Below are 14,903 nucleotides of genomic sequence, written 5' to 3' on the forward strand. Positions count from 1 at the left end.
AATGATTTTACAGAGAGAAGTCCTTTTATGTCTGCCTATATTATAAGCTACTCTTGCTGAACTGGCTGAGCTTTAATAGAGCAACTCCTCAGGTACCAGGGTACGTTACAAATTTACTCAAAGCAGCATTGTAAATTTGCTTTTGGAAACTGGCAGGGATAGTTTCAGCCCACAGAATACCCACACTCATGCCTTTGAAAACAGGCTGGCACTGTGGCAGACTGAGAGTTACGTACCCCAGAAAAAATATGTTCTTAATCTTAACCCACATTCCTGTGGTTGTGAATCCATTTGTAAATAGGACATTTTGAAGATGCTATTTTTAGTAAAGGTATGTGTATCCAACTGAATTAGGTTGGGTCTTAATTCTATATCTAGAAGCTCTATGAAGAGAAAGCCATGGGAAGAGCCAGAATCTGAAGGTCAATGGAACAAGGAAGATAAAGGAGAGGACCTGAACATATGATAGGAAAGCCAAGGAACCCAAGGATGGCTAGCCAGTCAGAATGCTACTGACCCTGGGAGGAAGCAAGTCTGATAGCCTCCAAAATTGTGAGCCATTCTTTTTTTTAAGCCAACACATTGTGTGCTATTTGTCACAGCAGCCTAGAACCTTAGGTAGGCACTTTACCTTGGAATCTGAAAAGAAATAATTTCAAGTGGTAGGGAGAGATTTTCTGTTTTTTTAAAAACCTTATTTGCTAACTGCCTAATTTATTTGCTGTCCAACTGTATTTTGTCATTGGAGACTTTAGGGATATCTGACTTCATTTGCATGATTCATCTTTGTATACATTTATGATCTCTAGTGGAAGGGAAAGTGCCATCCTTTACCTTAGTTTGCAGGCTGCTCTGGACTTTAGTGGAATTTGCATAAAATACTTACTGGTTTTTTTCCCTTAATTGAAACATTTTCTTACAATTAAAACATTTCATACAATTTTTTAAAAATTAAAAAAATACAATACAGACAAGGTAAAAATCATCCATAAGGCTGCCACATGGAGTGAATCACTTTTAGTATGTTGCATGTGTATTAAATTTTCATGCTTTTTTTTTTTTTTTTGCATGGGCAGGCACTGGGTATTGAACCCAGGTCTCCAGCATGGCAGATGGAAACTCAGCCTACTGAGCCACTGTCGCCCACCCATTTTCATGCATTTTTATATGGGTTAGCTCATGCTGAATATCATGTTTACTTTTCACTTAGCATTATTATATAGTTGTTTCACAGTGTCATCTTGGCTTCTTTATAATTTCAAATGATGACTTAATATTCCAGTTATGACTATACATAATTATTTCCCTGTTGGTTGACTTTTTTTTTTTTAAACAATTATTTGCACGATTTTATTTTATTTTATTTATTATTATTATTATTATTTATTTTTTTTTTTACATGGGCAGGCACCGGGAAACGAGCCCGGGTCCTTGGGCATGGCAGACAAGCATTCTTACCTGCTGAGCCACCGTGGCCCAGTTGGTTGACTTTTTAATCATCAGTTGCTGTGAAGAGCATCTTTGTGCACAAAGCTTTTTCAACACAGGCCTATTTGAGAGTTGGGTCCAAGTGCTCCAAAGAACATGCTACAGAGCAATTCGTTTAGTCACTTATTTATTCAGAAAAATATTTATTTAGTGTTTATTATGACACAATCTTTAGGAAATTTAATTTAAGAGGAAAGACTGACAAATAAATGGGCAATATATATAGGTATCAGATTATATGACAGCCTCTGGCAACAGAAGGAAGGAGGAGGGAGGGAGAGTTTCTTGAAGGAACTGTGCTTGGACAGGATGTAAAGGAGAGTTAGTTATTAGTTCAGTGAAGAGCAGAGAAGGGTATCCTGGATGGTGGGGACAGCATTTGCCAGGGATCAGCGTCATGAGACATGTAAGAACTGCAAGTCATTGATTGGATGTGTGTGGAGAGAGGCAAGAAGAGAGACTGAAATAGTAGGCAGCATTTGCTCATGAAAAGTTTTATGACCAACTGGATTGGAGTTTGACCCAATGACAATAGGAAGCCATGGATGAATATCTATACATCAGCGTCTTTGCTAGTTTAAACTTAATGTGGGTTTGTCAGAAGCAATGTAGCTTTCCTACTTCTTTTTGAAGAATGTTGTAAATGGCCTATGTAAAAATTCTCTGAAGAAATTTATAATATACAGCTCTGAAAAGAAATATAAAATGGCAACATGGTATTGTGGACTGAGCATGGTCTTTGGAGTCCATTAAATCCAGGTGTAGGAATGAGAGTTAGGAGCTAAGATGTAGCGATAAGTTACTGAAGAAAGAGAAGGAGAAGGCCTCAATAACACTTTTGTTATTCATTTTGTTAGGTCCAGGTGATTCCTGTTCAGTGATTGCTTTAAGTGGAGATGCAGTGTCCCCTGGGGTCTTGAAGACACACTTGGGTCCGTTAAGAGTTGTAAAGGAGTCTATAGCTCACAATCTCAATCCAGGCTGAAGTGAGATAAAGGGTACCTGGACCCTTCAAGGCTCCAGCCTAACACCACATGGCTGATGCATGACCCTGGCCTTGTTCTGCTCTGTCTTTAGACCTGAAGGGTAGATTACAGTTTCCTGCCATCATCATCTCCTAGCTCACCTTGCTGCCCACAGAGAAATTGGTCAAGGTTGATGATTTCCACAAAGCAAACTGGGCAAATTATTAGAATTTCAGGCCACATCAGAAGATTTCTATGAGTTTCACATCCTTATTCTAGATTGCCTCATTTGCTTTTAGGGGTAAGCTGATTGAGCATCCTGGAAGGGCCATGGAGTAAATATAGTGAGAAGAACCTACCTCCATAGGTAGCCTCTAGACCCTCCTTTCCTTGTAGATGTCTAGGCCTTATTTTTTTCAGGCTTAAAAAAACTGTCCTCATAGAATGTTCTCTAGACCTACTTTTTTAGTTTTTCATTTCTTAATTATATCTTCTCACCTCTGGGATAATGTGATACAGGATGTATGATTCAGCTGAATCCAAGTTTAGTAAGTCTAAAATGGGAATTTTTAAATTTTTATGTCAGGCTTGGGAGGAAGGAGAGAGATTTTTTACTTTTTATAATATTTATTGCCCCATGCTTTTTTCCTTTTCTCTTTTAGCTACGGGTATTCATCACATGCCTGATGGGTAAGATGTTTAGGTTTTGAGGGCTCTAAACCAGCTAATAAAGTCATGAAATCAACCACTGTGTCAATGTTGTGCTTCTGATTGGTTGTATCCTTTAAAACACATAAAACATTCAACCAGCTAAAAGAGATGAGCTCAGAGATGTTGGCTCGGAGGAAGAGAAGGATAACATTGAGGTCATTGATGGGGCATCCCAGCATCTTTCTGCTGAGGAGATCAAAAGCTGGGAGCATCTCATAGATGGATAGGAGTCGTTTGTCCCACCGACACAGCCGTGTGAGGTTGTATATTATCACTGGAACCAGTAGGGTGTATACAGCTGCACTGGAAAGGCTAACAATCTGGAAAATAGACAGGGAAGTCAGCCTGCATGTGATCAGATCAGGGACGTGGGTCTCGTCACTTAGCAGCCCTGACTTGATGAAACAGCTGAATTCTTCTTGGAAGAAGACATCCAGATGGAAGTGGCCAAGGTACACGTAGGTGGCTGAGGTAAAGAGGAGCAAGAGGGAGTTCTTCAGGAGGTAGGTAGCCACTAGGGAATGTGAACGCTGCTTACATGCCAGGTACCGCTCTAGCAAGGGGAATTCAAAGTATCGCTCTTTCCGAGCCCTGGGCAGGGGAGAAAGGAGGCAAGATTAGGAAGGACCGTTTAGAACCATATCCTAGAAAAGCCATGTGGGGAAGTAACAGAGGATCTCTGTATCCAACATGGCACTCTCAAATCACATGAAATCTGCCTTCTCAGAGCATAATCACACCTGTCCCAGAAAAGAGGTGTGTGAGTATATTTTAATGCTTCAAGTACTGAGTGTGGTGTGTTAAAGCCAGTGAATGTCAAGAAGTGATGACTGGGTGCAGTGGATTTCTGCTCAGCTTCTAGGCTGAAGTAGGATCCTTAGGAAGTTATAAGACTTATTAATTAGCTCTGGACTGGGAGTTTGAATAACCACAATCTGGTTCCTGGCCTGGTTACTCTGTGCATAACTTTTGGACAAATTATATAAAAATAAATGCATTAAGACATATTTGTTGGGTGGGCCATGGTGGCTCAGCAGGTAGGAATGCTTGCCTGCCATGCCCGAGGACCTGGGTTCAATTCCCGGTGCCTGCCCATGTAAAAAAAAAAAGACATATTTGTTGAGAGTTGTGCTGTTCAGGTACATGAAAGCCGGGCTCTGTTCTGAAAAACCTTTAAGTCTGGCTTGTAGGGAAGGGGTAATAAGACATACAAATTTGAAATGAGAATAGCCTTTGATCTGTTGCTAAAATGATGGGTACAAACTATAGTAGTTACAGAAATTAGGAAAGGGGAGGTAACAGGGTGGGCTGGGGGTTCAGAAACCTTTAGGAGAATATTGATTTAGAGCTGGGCTTCAAAATATACGTAGGGTTCATAAAGGTAGAAAGGAGAAGAACTTTTTTCAGAGGATAGAGTATGTGTAAATAGATGAATCAGAATATGATTTTGAATCTTTGCTAAAATATGTTCCTGGTGAGGCCTGCCCTGGCCACCCTATTTAAAACAGCACTGCATTTCAACCTCGCAGCTCTCCTGACCTCCCCTTAGCCTGAGTTTTTGTTTTCTTCATATCACCTATCTTCTAACATATACTTTATTTATGTTTTATGTTTCTTTATTGTTTCATTTCTATCACTAGAATGTAAGCCCCACAAGGGTAGGTATATCTTTGTCCCCCTGTCCCCCAGTACACACAGATTAATGTATCTGAAGCATCCACACTAAAGGGACAACTCACTTCTCTAACTCGTCCCAGAAAACATGTGGGTCAGAGCTCTTCTGCCGGATCTTCAACATTTGCTGCACCAGGCGGATGGAGCGGTTATAGGACTTGTCCAGTTCACTGATGATGAAGAGCAGGTCTGAGCTGAGGGCAGGCACAGCTGCGAACTGCCACAGCAGAACTGGCAGGTACATGGCCACGGCCAGTGCCAGCAGGGAGTAGGGGAGGGCCTGCAAGGGAAGCGTGAGGTGAGGAGAGAGGCCCAGGGTGCTGAGACCCTGAAGAGAGCTCAGCCAGGAGCTCCACTGTCTGCCGTTCCTGCCTTTAAAGGGGAAGGCTGTGCAGAGCTTGAACTACCTCAGGCCCAGGACCCAAAGCTCTCAAGTAGCTTGACTGAATTTAGTAAGGCCTGGGAGAGAAGGGTTGGTGATCTCCATGCTCTCCTGATCTGATCCAAGGTCTGTCTAGGGCTCTAGGAAAAAGAGACAGACAGACAGTTAGACAGACACACACAGATACCCCAGGGTGTTTGGCTGGGTGGCTCATTAGAGAGCATGGTCAAGAGTGGCCATGGCACTGTAGGAGAGAGCATCTGCATTCCCAATCTTCTACTTTTCTTTGACTGCTCCAGGTTCCTCTTATCACTGGACAGTGGGAGTCCCTTAGTTTTAAAAGCCCTGCCCAGCCAGGGGCTAACATTGCTGACTTTTACTTAGTCTCCTGGAAGGAAGTCAAACCTCATTACCTCTACATAGCCTTTTCCGCCTCTGGCAATGTAGAGCAGTCTGTTCTCCTCCCTAGATTCTTGGTAGTGCCAAACTACATCATCAGAGACTGTTTTGGAATTCTTTGGGGGGGCTCTTTCTAATTTGTATAACCCTCGTTTCCCCAACTACATTCTTAACTACTGGTTATAAGGGTCTTTTCTTTCTGTTTCCTCATCATACTTACCACACATGACAGGACTGGGCTCACTATTTTGTCCTCAGTAAAAACTCTACTTGTAAAGGCTTTTAAAGCTACATTTGTGTTTGGTGCGTAACATGTATCATTTCATTCAATCTTCCCAGGAATGCTATCAGGTAGGTACTATTACTATTAGTATACCTTGTTATAAATAAGAAAACCAAAGCATGGAAAGATTAAGTAACCTGTGAAAATAAGTTTACAAGTAGGAGAGCCAGGTGTTGGAACTAGGCAATCTGACTTTGTATCTTATTCCCTTAGCAACTGTTTGACCTACAGCTTTCTCCTGAACCAGAAATACATTGATTTTAGAGGAGTGTTTGAAGAAAAAAAAGAAGGAAGCATATTTTGATTACAGCTGGGTAGAGCAGAAAAGTGTATATATATGTGTGTGTGTGTGTTTGTGTGTGTGTGTTTGCTTTCTGAACGAAATAAGAGAGACCAGGTTAGAAAAGGGATACTAGGGCAAGGGAGAAAATTAGAACCTTTGACCTCCTGTCCAAGAAATGATATTCTTTTAAAATACAGGTCACCCCTAGAGATTAAGAATCTGGTTTTAAAGTGTTTTTTGAATGATCCTGATGATCAGACAATCTGACCCTTTTCTGACATGTGTATCCCTCTAAATATATTCATCATGTTGCCATCTAGATCCTGCTTGAACAATTTTGGTGACAGAGAGCTCCTTAACTTTTTCCTTTGTCTCTGGTTTTGTCAGGGCCCTAGATCTGTGGCATTTTGAGGCCTTTTAAATTGTTATGATCAGAAATGTTATGAGTGACTTCTGATAAAGTGTTGAACATTGTGGATTGAATCTACATATTGCCTCTGTTCCCTTATGAAACACTACAGGAATTACAAGAAGGGGATAAAAAATATGTAATACTATGAAGGCAAAGAGAACAGAGAGGAGACTAGAGCAACAAAATATTGAAAAGTGGAAAGCAGTTGCATGGCAGAATATATTAGCCTTTATGGAGAGTGGGGAACTGAGGCAGGGTAAGCAAGCTATTTTGCACCACAAAACCAGAAAGACTCAGAAATTGGAGATAGAAGATATTTCTCAAAATGGGAGTATGAGTGGTGTTGAAAACAGGAAAACTGAAACATCTGTGTGAGAAACTGTCCCCCATATTGTCTCTGTGATATCATGAAGCAGTCAAGTGGCTACCTTTTACCTTTCCTGGTAGAAGGCCTGAAGTTTACAGAGGGAGAATAAACCAAAGAAAGTTGGCTACATTGAGGGCAGAGGAACCACACTGAAAATAGGGGATTAGCTGAATGAATACTGAATGGTGAGCCCCAAAGCTGAGAGTATTGGCAGCCAGATTTAGTACCAACTGCACCCTACCACTTCCCCACAAGTTACAGATTAAATGACCCTTCTTGAGGAAAACTGATCAGCTGAAGAGACAAGGCCTACAGGCACTGATATTTGAGGTTCTCCCAATGAAATAACCCAAACGTACCACCAACTGAAGGCTGCCTATCAACAAGTCTCATCCATAGGCACAAAGTTTCCAGTTAGATACAGATATAAGTGGACAACCAAAGATCACCAGACAAATACTTGAGATGTGAAAGGCAGAGACCAAAATAAACTCAGGGGGAAAAAAGGAGAGGAAAGAGAGAATATAGTGATGCACTTCCATCCCACTCCACTCAGCCATGGAGCTGGCCTGGTAGAGTCCCAGTCCACTTTACCTTGTGGGGCCAGAGAGATTTCATCTTGTATCGCCCAGACTCGTCCTGTTGGTGGTGAAGTAGTGAGTCCCAACAGGAACTGTCCACATAAGCAGCCTGCCGGATGCTGAAGTTACTGGGAGAGAAGCAGCTGATCGGAGACCCTGGGACAGGAATACAGCTTAGAGGCATCCCTGAGTTAGAGTGGAGGAAAGGATGCTCAGGGACCAGTTACCTAAGTATTTTCTAAGGGTTGCCTCCTCATGGCTTTCACAGTTTTTGCACTATGGTGCCTCTGATTTGCTGGTACCCTAACTTCATGCATAATCTGCCTTTTGTGTTAATCCATCCCAGCTCAAAATCATGAAGACTAGTCAGCCTGGGAGCTGTCTTACTTCAGGACCCATGCAAAGAGGGAAATAAAATGGAGTTTCTCCATTGCACTGAATCTCAGAAGCAACTTACCAGAGGAGAACTCCTGAGCAAATGCCAGGGACATCAGCAACAAGGGGAAGCCCACAGCCACAAACTTGACCATACGATCCAGGGGCAGTTCCAGGCGCAGTCCTTTGAGGCGGTGGCCCCTTCGGTCTGGCAGCAGGGCATCTGAGAGCATGTACTCTGCAGCTGTGTGTGCAAGCGACATGGTGCTGCTGAGGTTGGGGGTGCAGAGGTGGCAAGCGGGGTCCCAGGATAGTAGAATGAAGAGATGGCAGCTTCAGGCAGATGGGTTTGAACAGACAGTGCTTACATTCCAGCCTCACAGATATTTGTGCTAGGAGCAGGGCATGGTTCTGTACATAACTGGCCAAGCCCTGGGTCAGGCACCCTGGTAATTAGAGGGAGGCATAGCCTTAGTGGGTCCTTGCTGGAGGAGGGTCGGGCTTCACCTGGGGCTGATGCCAAGCTGCTGTCCTGGGGCTGTCCCTGAGCAGATGCAGTTCTGTGGCTTTATGCTGCCCTTTCATTAATAAAGTATTTTCAGCGGGGTGGTAGAGAGAGGGAGAGCTGTGCAGCAAGGTAATTGGTGTGGAATTTGGGTGGAGAGTGCTTAAAAGTGTTGAAGGCTCTCATTTTGTGGTTTAGGGTAGAAATGGAGCTCCCAAGACTCAGCTAGGATTGCTCCCCAACATAGTATCCTTTGTTCTAATGACGATTTTTGCTCTGGTCCCTGGCTCTTTCCCAGAAACTGCTCTGTGTTTGGTGTTAAATTTCTTTCCTTGCCTCTGGTCTTTTTTCCAAATGTTTCAAGCACATCTTTGCAGTGCCTAATTCTTTTTTATACCCATCAGTTCTCTGGAAAGCTGGGGGGTGCATGGCAACGTTGAATAGTGGAAAAAGCATGACCTTTGAAATTTGATGGGAAAATTCCTCTACTGGAGACTTGGCTGTGCTCATTAAAAAAAAAATTAATTAATTATTTAATTTGAAGCACAAACAAATTACACGCAATGGGCAGTACTCATTTTATAATGGGTGACTTTGGGCATGTCACTTTTGGTTCAGTCTCCTTATCTCTAAAATGACATAATGTTATAATCTTAGAAGATTGTGAGGATTGATTAAGAGTATTATATGTGAGGGTGCTTTGGAAATGTCAGCTCCTGTTTCATTTAGGTGAGGTTGGGTGGGAAAAGGGACAATCACTGGGGCATAGGGCACCCTGACCCTTGTACTGTCCTTAGACTTGGCAAGAGAAATGCTTACCTGGGCTTCACTCTGACCACCTTTGGCCATGTGCTTCCTGCAAGGCAAGGAGTCTCTGGGGTCAAGTGGCTGTGCCCATTCAGAGTCCATTCACCCACTCTAGACCCTCTCCTGATACCAAGGACTCTGCAATTCCCTGCCAAATGGCCTTGCATGCTTTCAGGGACTGTGCAGGCCTTTCCCCCAGATGTGACCTCCCAAGAGTCGGTCATGCCACCGGTATGTATCCAGGGTCTAAGGAATGGCTAGTTGTGGGGGTTTGCATGGAATTTAGAAGTCCTAGGGTGTCCACACGTGCAGTGTGGAACTGAGCTGGGTGGGAAGAGAAGGGATCTGGGGGATTTTGACACTCTGCACAGCCATGTTCTGGCACAGAATACAGATAAATCTGAGGATTCTAAATTTGAATGTGATGTGGGTCTATGTCTATCTCTTATCAATCTATGTATCTATCTCTTTCTCCCTGTCTCTATTTGTACTCTATTACCTATTATTTGTCTATCATGTCTATATATGTAAGGTAGGCAGATGGAACATATTTTAACAGTTTGTTAGCTTGATTTACAACTTCTAACTTTTTATTATGTGCGTAGGCCTCCATTTGAACTATTTTCCTGAGTCTACAGGTTAGAGGCCCACTCTGATTTGGACATGCCCTCTGTGTGCTAACTGGAGTGATCCAGGCATGAGAACAGAAGAGATCCTTTATATCTATTCCCCGTTACCCTCTCCTCACTCCCATTTCAGTATCGTTTGATTATGGGAGTTTTTGTTTAATGTTTATTAATGTTTTGTATACATGTATTTTTGCCTTTAAAAATGTATATTTCCATTGAAGTATAATATACATATATTAATGTTTATATCATAAGTGTAAACCTTATTTTGATCTGATCAAGAAAGAGAGCATTACTGACAACACTGAAGTTCCCTTGGTTTCTTCCTTCTAATAATTGTCCTTTCCCAAAGAGTAACCATTACCCTAATTTCTAATAATACAGGTTAATTTTGTCTTTTTAAAAAATGTATTGGGTGGGCCATGGTGACTCAGTGGCAGAGTTCTCACTTGCCATGCTGCATGCTGGAGACCCGGGTTCAATTCCTGGTGGTGCCCATGTAAAAAAAAAAAAAAAAATATATATATATATATATATATATATATATATACACAAAAAAAAATAATAGGAATGGAATCATGTGTATTTACTCTTTATGATTTTATTTGGCTCTACATTAATTTTATGAGAATCATTAGTTTTGCTGCCAGTTTTTATGCTTATTTGAATGGAATCATATATATATATATATATATATATATATATTTTGTGTGTGTATATATATATATATTTTTTTTTTGCTTGAGTTCTCTGTTCAAAATATTTTTGAGATTCATCCACATTGTTGTGTGGAATTCATTCCTTTTTATTGCTGAGTGGCATTCCATTGTATACAATAATTTGTTTATTCATTCATTTGAGTTGATGGACATTTGTGTTTCCAGTTTCTGGTTATTACAAAATAATGTTACTGTGAATATTCTAATGTGTGTCTTATGGTGAATATATATATACTGAGGAGTGGAACTGCTGGGTTGTAATGCTTTATATATATTCGTATTTAGTAGTTTTCCAAATTGGTTGTTTCAGTTTGTACCTTTGTTAATAGTTTATGAGAATCCTAGTTGCGCCACACTCTTGCCATTACTTTTTTGCAAAGTTTTTGTTTATTTTGAAATCCTTATCACTAGTGAATGAACTTGGAAATTGGTAACAGAGACCATCAGGAGATAGAAATATGGTAGATACTGGGTAATTGGAGCTGAAGGGATACAGATTGTGCAACAAACTGATTCTAAAAATTCATAAATGGATAGCAGAATACTATGTAACTGTAATACAATGATGTTAGAACATTGAGTGAAGCTGAATGTGAGAATGATAGAGGGAGGAGGCCTGGGGGCACAAATGAAATCAGAAGAAAAGATAGACAATAGAGACTGAGATGATATGATCTAGGAATGCCTAGAATGTATAATCATAGTGACTAAATGTGCAAATTTAAAAATGTTTCTGCATGAGGAAGAACAAAGGAATATCAAAAATGCAGGGTGTTGAAAATAGATGGCAATTAACATTTTCAAACTTTAACCTATGTGTGAGACAAGCAAAAAATGTTTTTTGGTACAAAATTTATATTTTGACTAGTGCATTTCCTGATATAACTTATGTGGACAGCTTAATGGAACACCATAGTACTTGGAACCTTGTGTAGGGCATGAGATTTTGTAGGTTTGTTCAGAGTGATGCCCAGATAAATCCCAAGCAATTTGAACAGTGAATAGGGAAGTATTTGCAGAGTTCCCTTGGGGGAATGGTGAGAAAGGGAGAAAATTCAACTTCCCCAAGTGGAGAATTCTTGATACTCTCACAGGCAATGGGGACAGCCAAAGCAATAGGCCGAATCTCCAATCTTGAGGTTTGTTCATATGAAACTTAATCCCATGAAGGATAGGCTAAGCCTACTTAAAATTAGGCCTAAGAGTCACCCCCAAGAGAACCTCTTCTGTTGTTCTGATGTGGCCTCTCTCTCTCAGCCAACAGAGCAAGCAAACTCGCTGCCCTCCCCTTCTCTATGTGGGACATGACTCCCAGGGGTGTGGACCTTCCTGGCAATGTGGGACAGAAATCCTAGAATAAACTGGAACTCAGCATCAAGGGATTGAGAAAATCTTCTCGACCAAAAGAGGAAGAGCGAAATGAGACAAAATAAGGTGTCAGTGGCTGAGAGATTACAGAGTCGAGAGGTTATCCTGGAGGTTATTCTTATGCATTAAATAGATATCACCTTGTTAGTCAAGATGTAATGGAGAGGCTGGAGGGACCTGCCTGAAAATGTGGAGCTGTGCTCTGGTGGCCATGTTTCTTGAAGATAATTGTATGATGATGTGGCTGTCGCAGTGTGACTGTGTGGTTGTAAAAGCCTTGTGTCTGATTCTCCTTTTGTCTGCCTTATCGATGGACAAGTAAAACATATGGATTAAAAATAAATAAATAATAGGGGGAACAAATGTTAAAATAAATTTGGTAGATTGAAATGCTGGTAAGGGGTATGGTATGTATGAATTTTTTTCTGTCTTCTTTTTATTGCTTTTTCTGAACTGATGCAGATGTTCTAAGAAATGATCATTATGATGAATATACAACTATGTGATGATAGTGTGTTATTGATTATATAACAAGAATGGAATGATCATATGATAAGAATGTGTCTGTATGTGGTTATGTATCATAAATAAAAAATAAATAAATTAAAAAAAGAAATGGAGGGGTAAGGAGTATGGTATGTATGAATTTTTTCTGTTGTCTTTTTATTTCTTTTTCTGAATTGATGCAAATGTTCTAAGAAATGATCATGATGATGAATATGCAACTATGTGATGATATTGTGAATTATTGATTATATATGTAGAACAGAAAAAAAGTGCTATCATCAATTGCAACAAATGTCCCACACCGAGGTGGTATATGAAAATCCTGTATTTTATGCATGATTGTTCTGTAAACCCACAACTCCTCTAATAAAAAAAAAGAAGCAAAAAAAAAAAAATCCTTATTGCTAACTCCAATATCTGGATTATTTGTGACTCTTCTGCAGTTTGCTTACATTTTGCCTTTGTTATTGATCATGTGCCTTTACATTTTTGGATGTCTACTACTTTCCATTGTATGCCAAATTTGGTTTTATAAAAGAACCATAGGAACCACTTATGCTTTTTTGGTTTGTTTGTTTTCGTATGCTGTATGGGGGGGTCAGATTTCATTATTTTTCTATGTGAGTCTCCCATTATTGCAGCACCATTTATTGACTTTTTGTTTGTTTTGCTTGTTGGTTTGTTTTTTGGGAGTGCATGGACCAGGATAGAACCCAGGTCTCTTGCATGGCAGGCGAGAATTCTACTACTGACCTACCCTTGCACCCTCACTTATGCTTTTGATGATGTCATCTTTCAGCATAAATGGTTTTCTTTTCTTCTGTTAGATAAGGCAAGGAGATGGTCACTGCAATCCAATCAGGGAGTGAGTTGGTTAAGACCTGTTTGGATTTTTAGAAAACTTTAGCTTACTTTTAGCTTTCGCCATTTCTTGAGGCTGATCTTTCCAGCTTTTTGAAGAGCCGTTTGGGTCTTTGTCTATCTCTGAAATACTATGAGAAGTTCTGTTATCCTCAGGAGAGGATTTCAGTTTAGCTCTTTAGTTACCAACACTGCATGTAGCTTCAAAATTTGGCAAATATTTGAAGGCGAGAGACTAGCTCATTGAGTTTGTATTGGTGAGTTTAACGCAAGCCCCCTCCCTCTGTAATGTCTTTGTGTTCTTAAGTACTACAGAAATGCAGGGGATTTCACTTTGCATTTTAAAAGTTCTTGGTTTAGTCATCAGTCCACACATCCCCAGCATTCAGCAAGTGTCATGTAGGGAAATCTGGCCATGTATTTGAAGTCTCTCAAATTTCCAATTATCACTCCCTCCTTGCTACCACATTAAAAGCTTTGATAGTTAATATTCCCCCAACAGAGACTCTTTACTTGGATGGAACAAGGTCGACAGTCTTTTGGTGCCAAGTGGCAAATGCCTCTAGGGGAAAAATTCATGGAAGCCTTCATCTTTCTGTAGAATGGTGCTACCTCCTTTGGAATTTTAATTTATCATGCCCTTATTTTTTCCATAGGTCCCCGATATCCATAAAACATAATTTTTGTAATTAATAAGGTGTTTTCCATTTGTGGCTGCAGGAGCATTTGTCTGCCATGATATACTTCATCTTCACCTGGAAGTTTCCACATTATAATTTTAATATACATAAGTGATATTGTTTCTATATTTCATTCTTGTTTCTTAGATTTTTTTTAACTTCGCACTATACCTCTAAAGTCCATCTATGATGCTATGCACACAGCTAATTTGTTGTTTTTAATTTCTGAAAAATACATCATGTTATGCATCTACTACATTTTACCTACTCAATTTTTCTCGTGGCAGACACTCATTTTGCTTCTATTTCCTGTACCACAAATAATGTACATTACTCCTTATGGTCTTAAAAGAGAATTCAGTTGCGATATCTACCTAAACCTAGAGTTGTGAAGTCCTAGGACTGCATATACTACTTCTCTTAAGTAGCAGTGTATTATTCTCTAGAATGGTTGTAGTACACAAAGTTTCCTATATTCCCACATCGTTAACAAGAGTTACCACCAATCAACTTCAAAATTTTTTTCAATCTGTTGGATATAAAGTAGAGGTTCTCAAACTATGGCCTAGGAACCCATAGAAGTTCCCTGAGACCCTTTCAGGGAGTCTGCCAGGTTAAAACTATTTTCATACTAATACTAAGATATTGTTTGTCTTTTTAATTCTTATTCTCTCATGTACTGTGGAGTTTTCCAGTACATGATACATGCTAATTCAATCTGTGTGTCTTCTTTTAAACCAGACGTAAAAGAGATTTGAAAAATTATAAAACAGTGTCCCCTTTCTGTTCCAGGATCCAATCCAAGATAGAGTAAAGCATTTGGTGATTAAAACTTCTTAGTTTTCCCCAATCTGTGACAGTTGCTTAGTCCTTCCTTGTTTTTTATGACTGAAGAGTACTGATCAGG

At 40.2% G+C, this 14,903-nt stretch overlaps 2 protein-coding genes across 4 annotated transcripts in view; one reads left to right on the forward strand and one right to left on the reverse strand.

Moving 5' to 3' along the window:
- Positions 1 to 14,903, forward strand: part of SIAE (sialic acid acetylesterase) — a 138,784-nt gene that overhangs the window by 75,295 nt on the left and 48,586 nt on the right. The window lies entirely within an intron of this gene.
- On the reverse strand, positions 3,116 to 8,183 carry PANX3 (pannexin 3). Its single transcript, XM_077112580.1, has 4 exons — positions 8,003 to 8,183; positions 7,559 to 7,701; positions 4,904 to 5,118; positions 3,116 to 3,755 (listed from the first exon to the last, which is right to left on the reverse strand). The coding sequence occupies exons 1-4, from the start codon at positions 8,181 to 8,183 to the stop codon at positions 3,116 to 3,118; spliced, it is 1,179 nt and encodes a 392-aa protein (XP_076968695.1).

The sequence above is a fragment of the Tamandua tetradactyla genome, chromosome 8 (genome assembly GCF_023851605.1).
Source record: "Tamandua tetradactyla isolate mTamTet1 chromosome 8, mTamTet1.pri, whole genome shotgun sequence".
Lineage (NCBI taxonomy): Eukaryota > Metazoa > Chordata > Mammalia > Pilosa > Myrmecophagidae > Tamandua > Tamandua tetradactyla.